The sequence below is a fragment of the Balaenoptera acutorostrata genome, chromosome 7 (assembly GCF_949987535.1).
Source record: "Balaenoptera acutorostrata chromosome 7, mBalAcu1.1, whole genome shotgun sequence".
NCBI lineage: Eukaryota > Metazoa > Chordata > Mammalia > Artiodactyla > Balaenopteridae > Balaenoptera > Balaenoptera acutorostrata.
The window spans coordinates 108,028,571-108,045,720 of NC_080070.1; the positions used below are offsets into that span (position 1 = coordinate 108,028,571).

Genomic DNA, 17,150 nt, shown 5'->3' on the forward strand with positions numbered 1-17,150 from the left:
ACAGCATGTGTGCTGGCCAGGTTGGGTCACGAGACCCACTGTCAAAGCAGGAAGGAGGAACGGGAAGGGAGGAGGGAGGGGAATTGCTGAAAACGAGTTATTTTCAACCCACAGCCCAGGTGATCAGCCCAGGTAATCTTAGGATTGCCAAGAGTCGAAGTTTTTAAAAATGGGTGCTATTTTCGCTATTGCTAGTCACGGTTAACTTCACTATGCCTAGTCCTTCCTATGTTTTGAAAGAGAATAGGATCAAATGCAGGGCCGGGTCCAAGGATGGAGGCTGCCTCAGCCTCCCTTCGCGGAGGCCCTGGAGGGCCCTCCTTCCCCTCCTCGGCTTCTCGGGTGCATCCTTTATGTTGGCTTCTCGGACAGCCCCCCAGGTGGAAGAGCCAGAGCGGCTTCCTTAGACCCTTCTCCGTCCCCTCTGGCCACCCACCTACCATCCTAGTCAAAATAAAGTGGCAGTTCTAACAGCTCTGAAAGTGAATGAGAACGTTCATTCTTAGGGGCCCATCTGTTCTACTCTCAATTCTAGCGGTGCTCTGAGAGTGGCTCTCGGACCATCTGAGCACGACCTCCTGGATGCCTGTTGAAAATGGACATTCTTAGCCTCCCTCCCCTGTAGAAACTCTGGGGGTGGAACCCAGAAAAGCACATCTCCAACAGGCCGCCCCAGGAGTCCATTAATGTTTGGAACCCCTGTTATTCCGCGCCAGTTCCTTATTTCTTTTCCTTCTCTCTCCTGTTTCCCATCATCTTCCCGTTTTCTTTCCCTGTGACTCATGCTTGCTTGTTTACTCTTCCCTTCCTCCTCCTCAATGCTAAGGCTTCAGAGTAGCCCACTGAACTGGTGGGGTTGTTTTTTTTTTTTTAATTTTTATTGGAGTATAGATGACTTACAATGTTGTCAGTTTCTGCTGTACAGCAAAGTGACTCAGTTACACACATGCATCTATCCCCTCTTTTTTAGATTCTTTTCCCAGATAGGCCATTACAGAGCACTGAGTAGAGTTCCCTGTGCTATACAGTAGGTCCTTGTTAATTATCTATTTTATATATAGTAGTGTGTGTATGTCAGTCCCAATCTTTTAACATATTTAAGTCCCTTGGAAACTCAGCGAGGAGAGAAGAAGTATGTATTTCTTACTGCCTTGCTTGTCCCCATGAAAAAAGGACAGACACAAAGCTATCCTCTCCAAGCACCGACTTTGGGGAATGCATCATTCTTTTTTTTTAATAAATTTATTTTATTGATTTTTATTTTTGGCTGTATTGGGTCTTCGTTGCTGCACACGGGCTTTTTCTAGTTGCGGCGAGCAGGGGCTACTCTTCATTGGGGTGCACAGGCTTCTCATTGCAGTGGCTTCTCTTGTTGCAGAGCACGGGCTCTAGGCATGTGGGCCTCAGTAGTTGTGGCACACGGGCTTAGTAGTTGTGGCTCGTGGGCTCTAGAGCACGGGCTCAGTAGTTGTGCTGCATGTGCTTAGTTGCTCCGCGGCATGTGGGATCCTCCCGGACCAGGGCTCGAACCCGTGTCTCCTGCATCGGCAGGTGGATTCTTAACCACTGTGCCACCAGAGAAGCCCTGCATCATTCTTTTAAGTATACAGAAGCATCCCTTCTAGTATAAGAGGGGGACCGTGGGGGTTGGCAGTGTTCTTTAGAGAAACATTACTGTTGTAATGTCCCGAGGGGGGCCAGCGACCACCTGCCTCAGATCAGTCACCGGCCTGGGTGCCCTCACTGGAGGGCACAAGGTGGTGAAGGCATTTGGGGAAGATGGGGCCAGTGGGACAGGAAATGGGGGGAGAAGGGGGGTAACCAGGGAGAGTGTCAGCGGGGAGTTTGGGGCAGTGCCCCCAAGGTCCTGAACTTCTGCTTTTGTCTTCACAGCTCCTGCAGAAAGAGACCAAGATGAACGCAGAGGTGAGTCCTCTAAAAGGACCCGTTTAAGGATGCTTTTTTTGCAGTGTCCCTCATTTCTCCTTCACAGAGTGTCTTCTTTCCTCCAGAGTTTTCGGAAACATCAGCACAAGCTTGAAAACATGTCCCCTCCTTCCTGCCACCACACGTGGCTCCAGGTGATATGGGAGGAATTAGGTCCCTCTGAGTTCTTATCTGTGTCAGTCCAGCTTCAGTGAGATGAGGATTTATCTACTTCAGTTAATCCTGAAACAACACTCCTGGGTTAGGGGTGGAGTGGGCTGGGCCATGGGGGCTGCTGGGCCCTTGTGTTATTCTGGGGACACTTAACTCTGCTTACAAGGACCTTTTTCTGCATCATCCCCCTGTCGTCTCACTTCCACTGAACCTGTTCTTCCATCCAACGAGATGCCTAGTCTCTCTGTCCCTTTGTTTTTTCCTGACCAATCAGCCCCTTCTGCTCTCTCTCCCTTCCAGGTCCAGCGTAGATGGTGGGGTCCACCTCTTCAACTGCTCTTGTGCTCACGTCTCCAACTCCTTTTCCCCTTGTCCTCTTGATCCCCCATGGCCAACCCAGAGGCTGTCCCCACAGGACGGTGGTCTTGGGTGACTGGCGCAGCTTCATGCTGTTTGCGGCTGGCAGCGGTCTCGACCTCATCTGGGTGCTCGGCACCCCACCAGCCCCGCTCCGTAGCCCCAGGCGGCTCTCTTTCCCTTTGCCCTGAACAACCAGGTCTGGTCTTCCTCACTCCTTCCAGCTCCCTCCTCACTCTTAGCACCTGGGTCACCTTTTACTTGACGGACAAAAACTGGAACCATCAGCCATCATCTCTCTCAATTCCTGACTCCCTGTTTGTCTTGTTCCTTTTTTCATGGTGGAAGGGGTGCTTATCAGTGACAGAGCTCCAGGCTGCGAGTACAGGAAAACGCAGTTTAACGTGGTTTTTATCCTGGAAGTCCAGAGGGAGGGCAGGCTTCAGGGCGGGTTGATCCAGTGGCTCAGCCATCTTATCAAGGATGTCCAGGGTCTTGTCATCTCTCTCCTCTCATCCAAGTGTTGGCTTCATCCTTGAGGTAGCGCCCCTCGGGGCTCTAGGGTGGCTGCCAGCAGAGGTTGGGACTACACGCTTTCTTGTTCACTCTGAGCGGGAGAAAGAGATGGCTTCCTGCAGCTCTCCCAGAAAAGGGGGAAACTCCTTTCTTGAAGCCTCCACCAAACTCCTGCTTAGGTCTTACTGGCCAGAACCAGGTCACATGCCTGTTCCTGGACTGATTCCTGTGTCAGAGGAGCCAGGATTTTGCCAACTGGCTTAGACTAATCAGTCCCAACTGGTGCAGCTTCCCCCTCTACTCCAGGGCTGGATCTGGGAAGAAGGAAGGGGAGTGGACACTGGGAAAGGACCCATCGCATCCCGTCCCAGACATTTCTGGTGAAAGCGTATTGACTGAAAAATATGCACAAATAAAGTTGAGAATTATGTTTTATTCTGCTGACTTACGGAGGACTTAAGCCCGGGATACAGCCTCTCAGGAAACTCTGAGGTACTGCTCCAAAGAGGTAAGGGACAAGCCAGGATATATAGGGTTTTTTGCCCCAAAAAAAAAACCCCCAGGCAATTGGAACATCAAAAGATTACTGTTAAAGGAAAAAGGACATCTCAAGTTAATGAATTTATCCCTTTTCTATGTATGGGAAGATGCAAGAGTCTAGGCTTATTGAAATCATTCCCTTGATGTGCACCTTAGCTATCCAGGGTGCCTAAGAGCAGTATCCTGCTGTTTCCCATCCTGAGTCCCCTCTGGATGCACCTCGGGGGCGGCTGCAGTGGCTGAGGGCTTGATGGCCTCAATAGCCTTTCTTCACTGAAACAGCAGGCGACACTCTTTGTCCGCACTCTGAATTGCAGACTCTGCTGCCTGTTCAGACCTTGTACTGCCTCCCTGATTACCTCCTTGACCAGCTGCACTGCTGGGCTCGTTTCTCCTCGATCTTTCCCGTCAACATTTCCAACTGCTTTAGTTTTTACTTTCTTCAGAACAAAGCAACACATGAGGTCTTGTCAAGCTACCGTCATCCTATTTTTCTCATGCCCTTCAGAAACTCATCTTTAATAGTAGTTTTTTAATATAATTCAAAAAAGATACGTGCACCCCTATGTTCATAGCACTATTCACAGTAAACAACCTAAATGTCCATGGACAGAGGAATGGATACAGAAGATGTGGTACATATAGACAATGGAATACTACTCAGCCATAAAAAAGAATGAAATAATGCCATTTGCAGCAACACGGATACAACTAGAGATTATCATACTAAGTGAAGTAAGTCAGAAAGAGAAAGACAAATACCATATGATATCACTTATATGTGGAATCTAAAGTGTGACACAAATGAACTTTTCTATGAAACAGAAACAGACTCACAGACATAGAGAACAGACTTGTGGTTGCCAAGGGGGAGGGGGTGGTGAGGGAGGGATGGATTGGGAGTTTGGGATGAGCAGATGCAAACTATTATATACAGGATGGATAAACAACAAGGTCCTACTGTAGAGCACAGGGAACTCTAGTCAATATCCTGTGGTAAACCATAATGGAAAAGACTATAAAAAAAGAATATAGATATGTGTAAAACAAAAAAAAAATAGCTTTTAAAAAATTTAGTTTTGTAATAATGTCAATACACAGACCTAGTACAAAACTCAAAAGCTATATACAAAACATTAAATAGTCAAAAGCAAGTCTCCCAACTACCCCATCCCCCCAGCCTCCTCCACCCCAGGGCTGACCTCTGTTAACCATTTTCTGGGGCCTCTGCCGCCTTATCCGAAGGCCCCGTAACTCACTCTAATTCTCATGTTCTTGGAAGTTGTGAAAAAAAAAAAGAGTAAAAACTTAGCATTAATATTAAGCTCATACAGCCTGGCCCGGTAAGAATTCTATCAATCATCAGCCACCCCTTCTGTTGTATAATTTCGACCTTTCCTTCTTTGGTGCCTTTTGTCTCTCAACCTTTTAAAAATATTCCCAGACCTTGGGTCCCCCTCTAACTATTCTGCCTTCTCTTCTGCCTTCAACACCCTGTGACCACCTTCTAGTGGTGGTGGTCACCCTTCTCACTTCCCTCTCCTGTCTCATCCCAGGGCAGCCTGACGTGGTCCTCGCTGCTCCAGTAAAACTTCTCAGAGCTCGCTCTCTGGAAGTGGTACCTCCCTCGTGTGAATTTCCATCACCCTTTATGTATCACTTCTTTTGTTACCTTCCGTTCTTTGACTGGGAGTAGAACTGTCTGTGTGCCTTGTTCATCTTAGCATACCCATAGCACCTGGCGTGATGCCTCAGACACCGTGTGTCCTCACTAAATGGCAGTTGACTAAATGATGGGATGATTCAGAGACTGTTTAGTCATCTCGTGATGCATTCCAGAGCTTGGGTGGATCAGTAAAAATGTAGAGGAAGGAAAACTTGCAGAGACTTGAGGCTGGCTGGAGAGGGAGAGAGGAGCAGGATCTCAGCCGTAATCAGCCCTTGGGTCTCAGAGGATTTGTCCAGTGCAGGAATGACTCCCAGGATTTCCAGCATGTCAAGCTGGGTGCCTGACAGAATTTGCAGAGCCACTGACCTTTGCCCAGAAGTTCAGAGCACAGCCAGTCAGGTGGGGTGGGTGGTTGGAGTCTAGCACAGAACGTGATGATCTAGGTCAGGGTGGGACGGCCAGGTGGAAATGCCCAGTTTGCATTCCTTCCTGGGACTGGAGCTTGGAGAAGAGGATGGTTCACAGTGCATGATGTGGGAGACTTCCACATAACGGTGGTCCTGGAAACCTTAAGAGTGAGAGACACCCCTCCCCCACTCTGGGAATATGGGGAAAAGAGGAGAACAGAGGGCCAGGATTGAGCACTGGGGAATGTGCAACACTAGGGCGCAGGATGAAGTGCGAGAAGGAAACCTCGCCTTGAGACGAGGGAAGACAGGGAAGGAGTGAATTTAAAGAAGGTCCCCTTAAGTGTCAAATACGAGTTGAGGTCCGGGAGAATGCCGCTGAGGGAAAGCCCTTGAATTTGGCAGTGAGAAGATCTGAGATGCCCTGTGATAAGGCAGAGAGGTGCGGTAGTGAAAACCAGCTTACAGTTGGGCTGGAAGGGTGAGTCGAGAGAGCAGATGCAGCCCCGGGGTATGAGGAGCCGGCTGATTTGGGGGCAGTGGACAGGCCCCAGGCAGGGCCAGAGCGTACTGAAGACCAGGCAGCAGAGGACGCCCAGCTCTGTAGCTGGAGCCTAGGACGGGAGCAGTGAGTAAGCCCAAGGCTGTACAGACTGTAGCGCTCTGATCTGCTCAGAGTATCCCTCGGATTTTTATATCTATTTTAAGTGTTTGTATTTTGGATAACATGCGTTCACATGATTCAAAATTTTACAAGAATTTAGAAAGAAAAAAGATTTACTCCGAGAAGACCTCTTCTTTCCCAGCTACTCTGTTATGCTCCCAGGCAACCAGTGCTACTGGTTTCTTGGCTATTCTTTCAGAGAGATTCTAAACATACACAAGTATTTTTTCCCTTCAGCTGCCTCCCCCCCTTGTTTTTTTTTTTTTTTTTACACAAACTAGAGCGCACATCTTACACTGGTCTGTATTTTGCTTTTCTCAGCCAACAATATATCTTGGAGATCAGTCCCTTCCAATACATAAAGAACTTCCTTGTTCTTTTTTATAGCTGTGTAGCATACCATAATTATATAACCAGTCTGCTATTAACAACATATACATTATTTTCAGTCTTTTGCTGTTACAAGCAAGGCTGCAATAAACCTGAGTCATTTTTCTTGCATATATGCTTTAGAAGTGGATTTCTCTGAGCAAAGAATATTTGTGTGATAAACATTTCCAAGTTGCTCTCCACAAAGGTTGCCTGTTTTTCTCTCCCTCTGGCAACGTACGAATATGCCTGTCTTCCCAGGCCAGCCAGTGTGTTATCAAACTTACTGATTCTTGTAAACAAGTGAAAAACATTAGGTTGTCCTTCCTGACTATTTGAAATCTTCATACCCCTTCCTGGAGTGGAAACCCAGCACCTGCCCTCAAACCTCCCACCTTGAAGTTCTATAGTGATTTTACATTTTCTTCTACTCTCACCTCAGAATAATTTTTTTTCCGAGTTGGCCTTGCATGTGTTCTGAATCCGAACTTTCTCTAAATTCCATCGTCAGATCTTGAGCTCCAGACACTCAGCTTCTCTGAGTCCAAGACAGGGAGAGCAAGCTCACTCTGTGACTATAATTTGGTCCCCAGTTAGTTTTTGAGTCACTTTGCTGTTCCTTATGTCTGTCCCTTTTCTACTGTCTTGAAACTGCTGCTGTTCCTTTGTTCCTTAAAATACCACGTGTACAGGACTGGATATATAGTGCATTTGATCAAGGGTTCAAGACAGCAGAGCACAGCAGACAACTGAAATGGAATTTTAGACATCCTGGCTTCTAGAAATCCGTTGCCCACCTGTCTGCTGGGCATGTCTTACTGCCTTCTTTCTTGCCATACTTCAGCCTTCTCATAATCTGTGTGCACGTTCCCCTTCCGGCTCATCTTTCTTCCCCTTTCCTCTGCTTTCTGCTGGTTCTCGCCGCCAAAGTTTTAGCTACTAAATTGCAGAGCAGTTTAGGCATCTCTTTGACTTGTTTAATCTCCTATAGTTGGGGATTTTCCAGTTATTGTTCTAATTTCTAGTTTAATTCCACTGTGGTCTCAGAGCAGACATTGTATGACTTCTGTTCTTTTAAACTTGTTGAGGTGTATTTTATGGCCCAGAATGTGGTCTGTCTTGGTGAATGTTCCATGTGTGCTTAAGAAGGATGCGTTTTCTGCTGCTTCGGGGTAAAGTAGACTATGGATGTCAGTTATGTCCAATTGACTGATGGTGTTGAGTTCAACTATGTCCTTCCTGGTTTTTCTGCCTGTTCAATCTGTCCATTTCTGATAGAGGGGTGTTGGAGTGTCCAACTATGATTTTGGATTCATCTGTTTTTCCTCACAGTTCTATCAGATTTTGCCTCATGTCGTTTGGTGCCCTGTTGTTAAGTGCACAAATGTTAAGGATTATTATGTCTTCTTGGACCCCATTATTATTATGTAATGCCCATCTTGCAATTAACATAGCTATTCCTGCTTTCTTTTGCTTATAGTGTTAGCATGGTATATTTGTCTCCATCCGTTTACTTTTTTTTTTTTTTAATTTCTTTATTTTTTGGCTGCGTTGGGTCTTCATTGCTGCCTGTGGGCTTCCTCTAGTTGCGGCGAGCGGGGGCTACTCTTCGTTGCGGTGCACGGGCTTCTCATTGCAGTGGCTTCTCATTGTGGAGCACGGGCTCTAGGCGCATGGGCTTCAGTAGTTGTGGCACACGGGCTCAGTAGTTGTGGCTTGTGGGCTCTAGAGCACAGGCTCAGTAGTTGTGGCACACGGGCTTAGTTGCTCCGCGGCATGTGGGATCTTCCTGGACCAGGGCTCAAACCCGTGTTCCCTGCATTGGCAGGCGGATTCTTAACCACTGCACCACCAGGGAAGTCCGATCCATTTACTTTTAATCTATATGTGTCTTTGTATCTAAAGTGGACTTATTTTAGACAATATACAGTTGAGTCTTGTTTTTTAATCCGCTCTGACAATCTTTATCTTTTAACTGATGCATTTAGACCATTAACATTCAAAGTGATTATTGATGTAGGTGGATTAATATTTGTTACTGTTTTCTATTCATTGCCTTTGTTCTTTGGTTCTATTTTTCTCTTCCACTCTTTTTCTGCCTTTTGTGATTTAAACTGAGCGTGTTCTATGATTCCATTTTCTCTTTTTTCTTAGCATATTGGTTATACTTCCTTTTTTTATTGGTCGCTCTAGGGCTTGCAATATACATTTACAACTAATCCAAGTCCACTTTCAGATAATAACTATACCACTTTACAGACAGCGTGAGTACTGTAAAATAACATAATAACCCCACTCCTTCTTCTTGTCCTATGTGTCACCGCTGTTACTCATTGCACTTATGTATAAGCATACATAAGCATATAAATACATACAAAGTATATACATAAGCATAAATAATTGAATACTTTGTTGCTGTTATTATTTTATTCTTATTCAGATCAATTAAGAATAAGAAAAATAACGTTTTTGTTTTACCTTCACTTAATCCTTCTTCCTTTCTTTAGGTAGACCTGAGCTTCTGACCTGTATTATTTTTCTTCCTCTCTAAAGAAATTCTTTTAACATTTCTTGCAAGATAGGCCTACTGGCAACAAACTGCCTCAAATTTTTGTTTGTCTGAGAAAGTCTTTATTTCTTCTTCACTCTGGAAGGATAATTTCACAGGGTACGGAATTCTAGGTTGGTAGTTTTTTTTTTTTTTCTCTCAACACTTTAAATATTTCACTTCACTCTCCTCTTGCTTGCATGGTTTCTGAGGAGAAGTTGGATGTAATTCTTATCTTTGTTCTTCCGTAGGTAAGGTTGATTCCCTCTGGCTTTTGTTTTTTTTCTTTTTTTTTTGGCTGCGCCACGCGGCGTATAAGATTCTAGTTCCTATACGTGCCACACGGCATATAGGATTCTAGTTCCCTAATCAAATTTGCGCCCCCTGCAGTGGGAGCACGGAGTCTTCACCACTGGACCACCAGGGAAGTCCCGTCTCTCTGGCTTCTTTCAGGATTTTTTTCTTTATCTTTGCTTTTCTGTAATTTGAAAATGATATGCCTAACATCATTTTGTAGGGGTCGGGGGGTATTTATCCTGTTTGGTGTTCTCTGAACTTCCTGGACCTGTGGTTTGGTGTCTGACGTTAATTTGGGAAAATTCTTAGTCATTACTGTTTCAAGTATTTCTTGTGTTCTTTTCTCTCTTCCTTCTCTTTCTGGTGTTCCCATTACATGTATGTTACACCATTTGTAGTTGTCCCACAGTTCTTGGATATTCGCTTCATTTATTCAGTCTCTGTTCTCTTTGCTCTTCAGTTTGGGGCGTTACTATTGAGATATCCTCAATTTCAGAGATTCTTTCCTCAGCCATGTCTAGTCTACTAATAAGCCCATAAAAGGCATTCTTTGTTTCTGTTACATTGTGTTTGATCTCTAGCATTTCTTCTTCATTCTGTCTTAGAATTTCCGTCTCTCTGCTTACATTGCCCATCTGTTCTTGTATGTTGTCTGCTTTATCCATTAGACCCTTAGCATAGTAATCACAGTTGTTTTAGATTCCCAGTCTGGTAATTCCAACACTCCTGTTATGTCTGGTTCTGATGCTGCTCTGTCTCTTCAAATTGTGTTTTTTGTCTTTTGCTATGGCTTCTCATTTTTTTCTTGATCGCCAGACATGATGTATCGTGTAAAAAGGAGCTGCTGTAAATGGGCCTTTAGTCATGTGGTGGTGAGGTGTGGGGAGAAGGGGAAGCATTCTCCAGTCCCATGATCAGGTCTCAGTCTTTTACTGAGCCTGTGCCTCTGGACTGTGAACCACACAAGTATTTCTCAGTTGTTTTTTTTCTTCTTCCCCTCTTAGGTGGGAGAGTATGGCTAGAATGGGCTAGAGTTGGGTGTTTCCCTTCTCCCAAATGGAATTCTAGAGTAGTCTGGAGTTTTGTACAGTTGACCCTTACACAACACCAGGGTTAGAAATGCTGACCCTCTGTGCAGTTGAAAATCTGCCTGTAACTTACAGTCGGCCCTCCATATACACGGTCTCTCCATATCCACAGTTCTGCATCCACAGATTCAACCAGCTGCAACTGTGTAGTACTGTAATATTTACTTTTTAAAAAAATCCATGTGTAAGTGGACCTGCACTGTTCAAATGCATGTTGTTCAAGGGTCAACTGTTTTTCCCTTCCCTGCAGTCAGATAGGGTCTGATAATTCCCCAGCAGGTTAGGGTCTGGTTAGCTAGCTTTCTGTGAGGTCAGGCCTTATTCGGAAGAACAGCACACTCTGGTATATTTCAGAGTGGTGCTTTTTCCCCACTCCTGCTAGAAGCACAAGGGGAAACATCTCCAGTATTTACTGTGGGAACCTGGTCAAGCTCTTGGAGGTAAATCTCACAAAATTGAGAGGGTCTCCCCGTGACTGGGTCCCCCTGGAGTTTTTAGGTCTCCAAGTTGTCCACACTGAGCCCCCAGCAACTCATCCATTACAGTTCAGGCTTTCCTACTGGTTCTGGCGTCTGGTTCCTGTGGTGGTTTTTACTCTTGAATCTCTGCTCCGCTAAGTTATTCTCTGCATTAGTCCCTCTGTCTGTCCAGTCTTGGGGGCAGCGGTTTGCCTTGTGTCCTTACCTCTCTTAAGGATCCTGGAAGACTTAGTTTTAGTTAGTTTTTCAGTCTGTTTAGCTGTTTACCCGTTATCAGGATGGAGTAGCAACTTCCAAGCTCCTTCCATGTGCAGTGGGAAACCAGAAGCCCTCACCTCTTTGATTTGCAGTTTCCTTTCAGAACATGCCTTGAAGAAGCCTCGTGTAAAATAAGCAGGTGAAGGTAAAATGGTCTAGCAAAGTCATTTTTCTCAAAAACAAAGTTCTTTCCCACAGAAGAACTCAGCTGTTAATATGTCAGCATTTTCACCCATATCTTGTCCCTTTGTGTCAGTTTTGCAAAGGAATGTTGTCTAAACCAAACTCAGAAGCACTTTCAGTCTGACACCATGCAAGCCAGGTTTTGTACACAAGTTTGTGTGTATTGTTAATTACTAAAATAGAAAAAGTAACTTGGCTTCTTACAGATAATGAAGCTGTTTCTTAACCTCGTGGCTCTTTTAAAGCTAATAGAAACTTATGTTCCTGGTTATTTTCTGAAATGTAGTAATTTAGTAGTTAATCTTAGGAATGCTGTAAGTATTCAGCCTCATGAGGAGATTGCTTGTTTCCTTTTCTGGGTGAAAGAAGAAACAAATATTTGATCAGGCGTGTGTGTTTTGGCTGCTACAGTACAGATTTCACTAAAGACTGTCTTTCTGCTTTTTGTATATGAGACTGTCAACAATTAAAATTAAAAGGGTGAACTTGTAACCCAGAAGGTACTCACTGGGCTAAACTGCCTGTTGTCAGTTGGGCATTGTGGCCTCTCCTTCCCACACTCTCCCTGACTCAAGGAAGACAAGCCTGGAACTACATTGCCCACTGGTCCATTTCATGTGTGAAGCTGGCCAGTTAGAAGCAGTCTTGGGAGATTTGGAAGGCTGAAGAAAGAGACACTGTTATTGAGAGAGCACAGTTGCTTCTTCCCAGCTGCAGGCTGCAAAAGGCTGCAGATGCTTTCCCTGAGGTCTTGGCGTCCAGGCAAGCTCTTGAGAATCACTTGCTTCAGTACGGCAGGGAGATGGTCAGTGATGGCTTCTCTGGCTTTAGCTCCCCCGTGGTGGCAATGGTCATGTAACCCAGGGGTCCCCAACCCCGGGGCCGCAGACCAGTACTGGTCCACGGCCTGTTAGGAACCGGGCCACACAGCAGGAGGTGAGTGGCGGGTGGGCGAGTGAGCGAAGCTTCATCTGCTGCTCCCCGTCGCTCCCCGTCGCTCCCCATTGCTCCCCATCACTTGCGTTACTGCCTGAACCATCCCCCCTCCCACCGTCCGTGGAAAAATTGTCTTCCGTGAAACCAGTCCCTGGTGCCGAAAAGGCTGGGGACTGCTGATATAAGCCTCTAATTCCCCGTGTTAAAACTCTGTGCTTAGAACACACTGAATGGTTTCTCTTTTCCAGACTGAACCCCGACTGGTACCTTGAGGGGTTTATGAGTAAGTTGTGGAACAACAGTAGTACAAAGTCTGGGAGAGAGGAGGTGGAAGTAGCTGTTGGAAGGTTCTCATGTGTGAAATGGTATGATGTTACCTTAAGGCAGGCTGTGCTAAGTAAAATATATATCATATAAAGGCCTTAATAAACCACTAAAAACATTACAGCTACTAGCCACCAGGTGAGATTAAATGGAATCATTAGAAATACTTTATTCATCTGAAAAGAAGTCAGAAGGAGAGGGAAAGAAGCACAGATTGGACAGATAGAAGACAACAAGACGGTAGATTGGAACCCAACCATATCCGTAATCATAGGGTAAATTGTTTAAACACTTCACTGAAAGGCAGAGATTGTTAGACTGAATGAAAAGCGAGACCTGACAATATGCTGCCTACAGGAAACTCACTTTAGATATAAAAGCACACATTGGTTAAAAGTGAGGGGTTGGAAAAAAAATGTACTATGCTAACACAAATCAGCGGAAACTGGGAGTAGATTGATGATATCCGACAAAATAAATTTCGGGGCAAAAAACACTACCAGGAATAAAAATGGTCATTTCAGAATGATAAAGTGGTTAATTCATCAAGACACCATAACCACCCTAAAAATTTATATTCCTGACAATAGAGCTCTGAAATACATCAGTCAGAAAGTGATAGAACTGTAAAGAGAAATACACAGATCTACAGTTATATTCAGAGATTCTAGTACCTATCAATGATTGATAGAACAAGTAGACAGAAAATCAGTAAGTATATAGAAGACTTGGATATCATTATCTACCAACTTGATCTAACAGACCTGTGGAACAGTCCAGCCAACAACAGTAGAATACACATTCTTTTTAAGTGTGCTCAAAACATTTACCAAGATAGACCATATTCTGGATCATAAAACATGTTTTTAAAAATTTAAGGGTTCAAATCATTTAAAGGATGTTCTCTGACTGATACTTCTCTGGAATTAAATGAGAAACCCGTAGTAGAAAAATATCTGGAAAATCCCTAAACATCTGGAACTAAATAACATACTTCTGAATAATCCATAGACCAAAGAGTTAATCACAAGGGAAATTAGACAGTATTGTTAACTGAATGAAAATGAAAGCATGACATTTTCCAGTTTGTGGGATGCAGCTAAAGCACTGCCATCACTTACAGGGAAATTTATAGCACTAAATGTCTGTTTTTGAAAAGAAGAAAGTTTTTGAATGAATAACTTAAATTCCCAACCTCAGAGTTTTTTTTAAAAAAGCATATTAAACCCAAAATAAGCAGAAAATTTGAAGTAATAAGGATAAGAGCAGAAGTCAATGCAATAAGGAAACAAAAAACAATCAAGAAAATCGGTGAAACCTAAAGATAGTCTTTTGGGGTTTTTTTGACATCATTAGAATTGATAAAACTCTAGCCAGGCTGCTTAGGAAAAAGAGAGAGAAGACACAAATTACCAATATCAGAAATGAGAGAGAGGATATTACTGCAGATTCTACAGAGAGTTAAAGAATAATAAGAGAATACTATGAATACCTTTGTGGCTAGGAAATGAGTAATTTAGATGAAATGGGCATATTCCTTGAAAGACTCAAACTTCCTAAGCACTTTGAAAAAGAAGTGGCATTCCAACTATACCTATTAAATAAATTGTCTCTGTAGTTAAAACCTTTCCACAGAGGGGAATTCTGCTGGATTGAAGAAGCAGGCTGCTATGATGTCAACTGCCTATATAGAGGGGCATTTGTCAGGAACTTCAGGTGGCTTCTAAGAGCTCTCCATCCCACAACCAGAAGGAACTGAATTCTGCTGGCAACCACATGAGCTTGGAAGAGAACCCTGGGCTCTGGTTGGGAACGTAACCTGCCAGCTCCTGACTGCAGCCTAGTAAGACCCTGGGCAGAGGACTCTGTTAAGCCACATTCAGATTCCAGACCCTCGGAAACTGTGAGATAATAAATTTGACAAAGGATCAGAGTGCTCTACTTGGGCAGACTCCTTCCTGATCATTTGCCACTGAAAGATGATCAGAAAACAAAATGAGTGTCATATGGTTTATCATTTGTGTATTTTTCGTGAACTCATCCCAGTACTCCAAACCCAGTGCCAATAGAGAAAGCCATGAAACGCCAGCATCCAGCAGCAATTCTAGCCCAGATGATTCAAGATCAGCCGCTCCATCATGCAGTCAAGAAATCGTGTCTAGAGCTGCCAGTTCTTTCTCAGAAAGACTGAGACAACACACGCTTCCACAAGCACAGATGGATTCCTGTATAGTTATCTGTTTCCACACATAATACAAAGAAACGTAGACAACCAGTTTCTCGGGCAAGCTGTTCCAGCTAGATTGCCAGTGTATCTTGCTTTTAGTCCATTGCAGATACTATGGTGGCAAACATCTGTATGCTCATTAGTGATATGTGATATTTTGTACAATGTCAAGCTGCCGTTTCAGCTCAGGCCACATCAAACGCCAACCCAGCCCAAACTACTGCTTCACAGCCTCTAAATTGGCACATGTTCCTGGAGAATAATCGCCACCGGCTCCAAACTCAGTGGTCCAAGAAAGCTAACCCATGAATGAGAATGCTAAACAAAGAAGATGTCAGTTTGAGACTGGCCGGATTGGATGTACATGTCCTCACAAGCTGCAGTTCTCTTTAGCATTGTGTATTTCTTTTCTTCCTTTAGTCAATTTATACGGTAATGGAAGCCATGCCGCTGCTTTTTGTACAGCAAGTTGGATGATTTCCTGTTAGGCATGAGGAGGTTGGCCGCAGGCTCCCTAAAATAGTGCCAAGTTAAGGATGATGGGAAACAAGTAAACAATCTAAAACTTGAAGAAGTGTGTCATTTTATGGATGATGGGCATGGCGATGAGGGTGGGAGTGGGGAAGGTGCAGGTGAGGAAGCCAGTGCAATTCAAAGACCTGGATTAATGGTTTCAGCTTGATCTTATCACCACCTTCTTTACTTCACTAATGCCAGAGGGCCACCCCCTGTCAAGAGTTAGGCTTGAAAAACCGTGCCAGCTGGAAAGGAGGGTTTGACTTTAGGAAAATGTTTAAACAGTAGTGTAATTTAAAAGTATATATGAGTATAAAACCTTTTTATTATCGTGAGATTTTTTTCCTTTAAGCTCATACGTATGAATATTGTAAGCACAAATGGATTACTAATTGTACGATTAAAAAAAAAAAAGACTAACAGAACATAGTGTTACAATATTGGTCTTCCAGATTTTATTCATTTCAATTATGTATGTTATCCCAAGACAGACATATTTGTGGGTCTTATTTCTTTAAAGAGCTGCTTCATACATAAATTTCTATAGTTGTAGATTGACCATTCAGTGTGTAATTTAATATATTATCTATTTTCTATGAATTATTCTGAAAGTTTCAAATGAATGATCTCACAGTGTTTAGTAAAGAATGTTATTTAGGGCTTCCCTGGTGGTGCAGTGGTTGGGAATCTGCCTGCCAGGGCAGGGGACACGAGTTCGTGCCCTGGTCCGGGAAGATCCCACATGCCGCAGAGCAACTAGGCCAGTGCGCCACGGCTGCTGAGCCTGCACTCTAGAGCCCACAAGCCACAACTAGAGAAAACCCGCGTGCAGCAGCGAGGACCCAATGCAGCCAAAAATAAATAAATTGGAAAAAAAAAAGAATGTTATTTACCTAAAATGTGCTAGTAGCAACTTGCCCAGCCCTAAAGCCAAGAAACTTATCAGTAATCTTAATTTTATTGGATAAAGGAAACCTATTTTAAGGGCATGTATTCCATCAGTCGGAATTCATACCGTAAAGAAAAAGCAGTTCTTCAGTAGAATTAACAGTGATATAAAATGTTTTATACAGGCAGTATAAAAGGGAATACTTTTATAGAATCAGAAATACTAGAAATAGTTTGGCATTACAAGAAAAGAGAATTACAGACCAGTAACTCTCATGAACACAGATGCAAACATTTTTAATAAGATTTTAGCAAATAGAATCAACAATATATATAAAGGATAATACATTATGACCAAGTGAGGTTTATCCTGGGAATGAAAGATGTCACTATATCAACAGACTTTAAGAAGAAAAAGATCACTCAATCATCTCAATAGACATAGAACAGGCACTTGACAAAATTAGACCATTTATGGTTTTTAAAATGTAAGCAAAATATGAAAAAAAGGAAATATCCACATCCTGATAAAGGGTATCTACAAAAAATTCTACAGCTAAGATAATTCTTCTTGGTGAAAAGACCAAATGCTGTCCTCTAAGATTAAAACGTGAGCAAGAATGTCTGCTCTTGCTACTCCTATTCAAAATCATACTGGAGTCCCACCCAGTGCAATCAGGCAAGAAAAATGAATAAAACACATACAGATTGGAAAGGAAGAAATAAAACCATCTCTGTTCACATCTGACTCTGTGGTCTATGCGGAAATCTAATGGAATCTACA

The 17,150-nt window shown here is 43.6% G+C and overlaps 1 protein-coding gene across 3 annotated transcripts in view; it reads left to right on the forward strand.

Moving 5' to 3' along the window:
• The window catches only part of BLVRA (biliverdin reductase A), a 58,461-nt gene that overhangs the window by 12,839 nt on the left and 28,472 nt on the right, over window positions 1-17,150 (forward strand). For all 3 annotated transcript variants that reach the window (XM_057550512.1, XM_057550511.1, XM_057550510.1), the window contains one exon: window positions 1,894-1,926. In XM_057550512.1, the coding sequence (XP_057406495.1) occupies window positions 1,915-1,926 (12 nt within the window). In that variant the 5' untranslated portion in view covers window positions 1,894-1,914. The remainder of the gene's footprint in view (window positions 1-1,893; window positions 1,927-17,150) is intronic.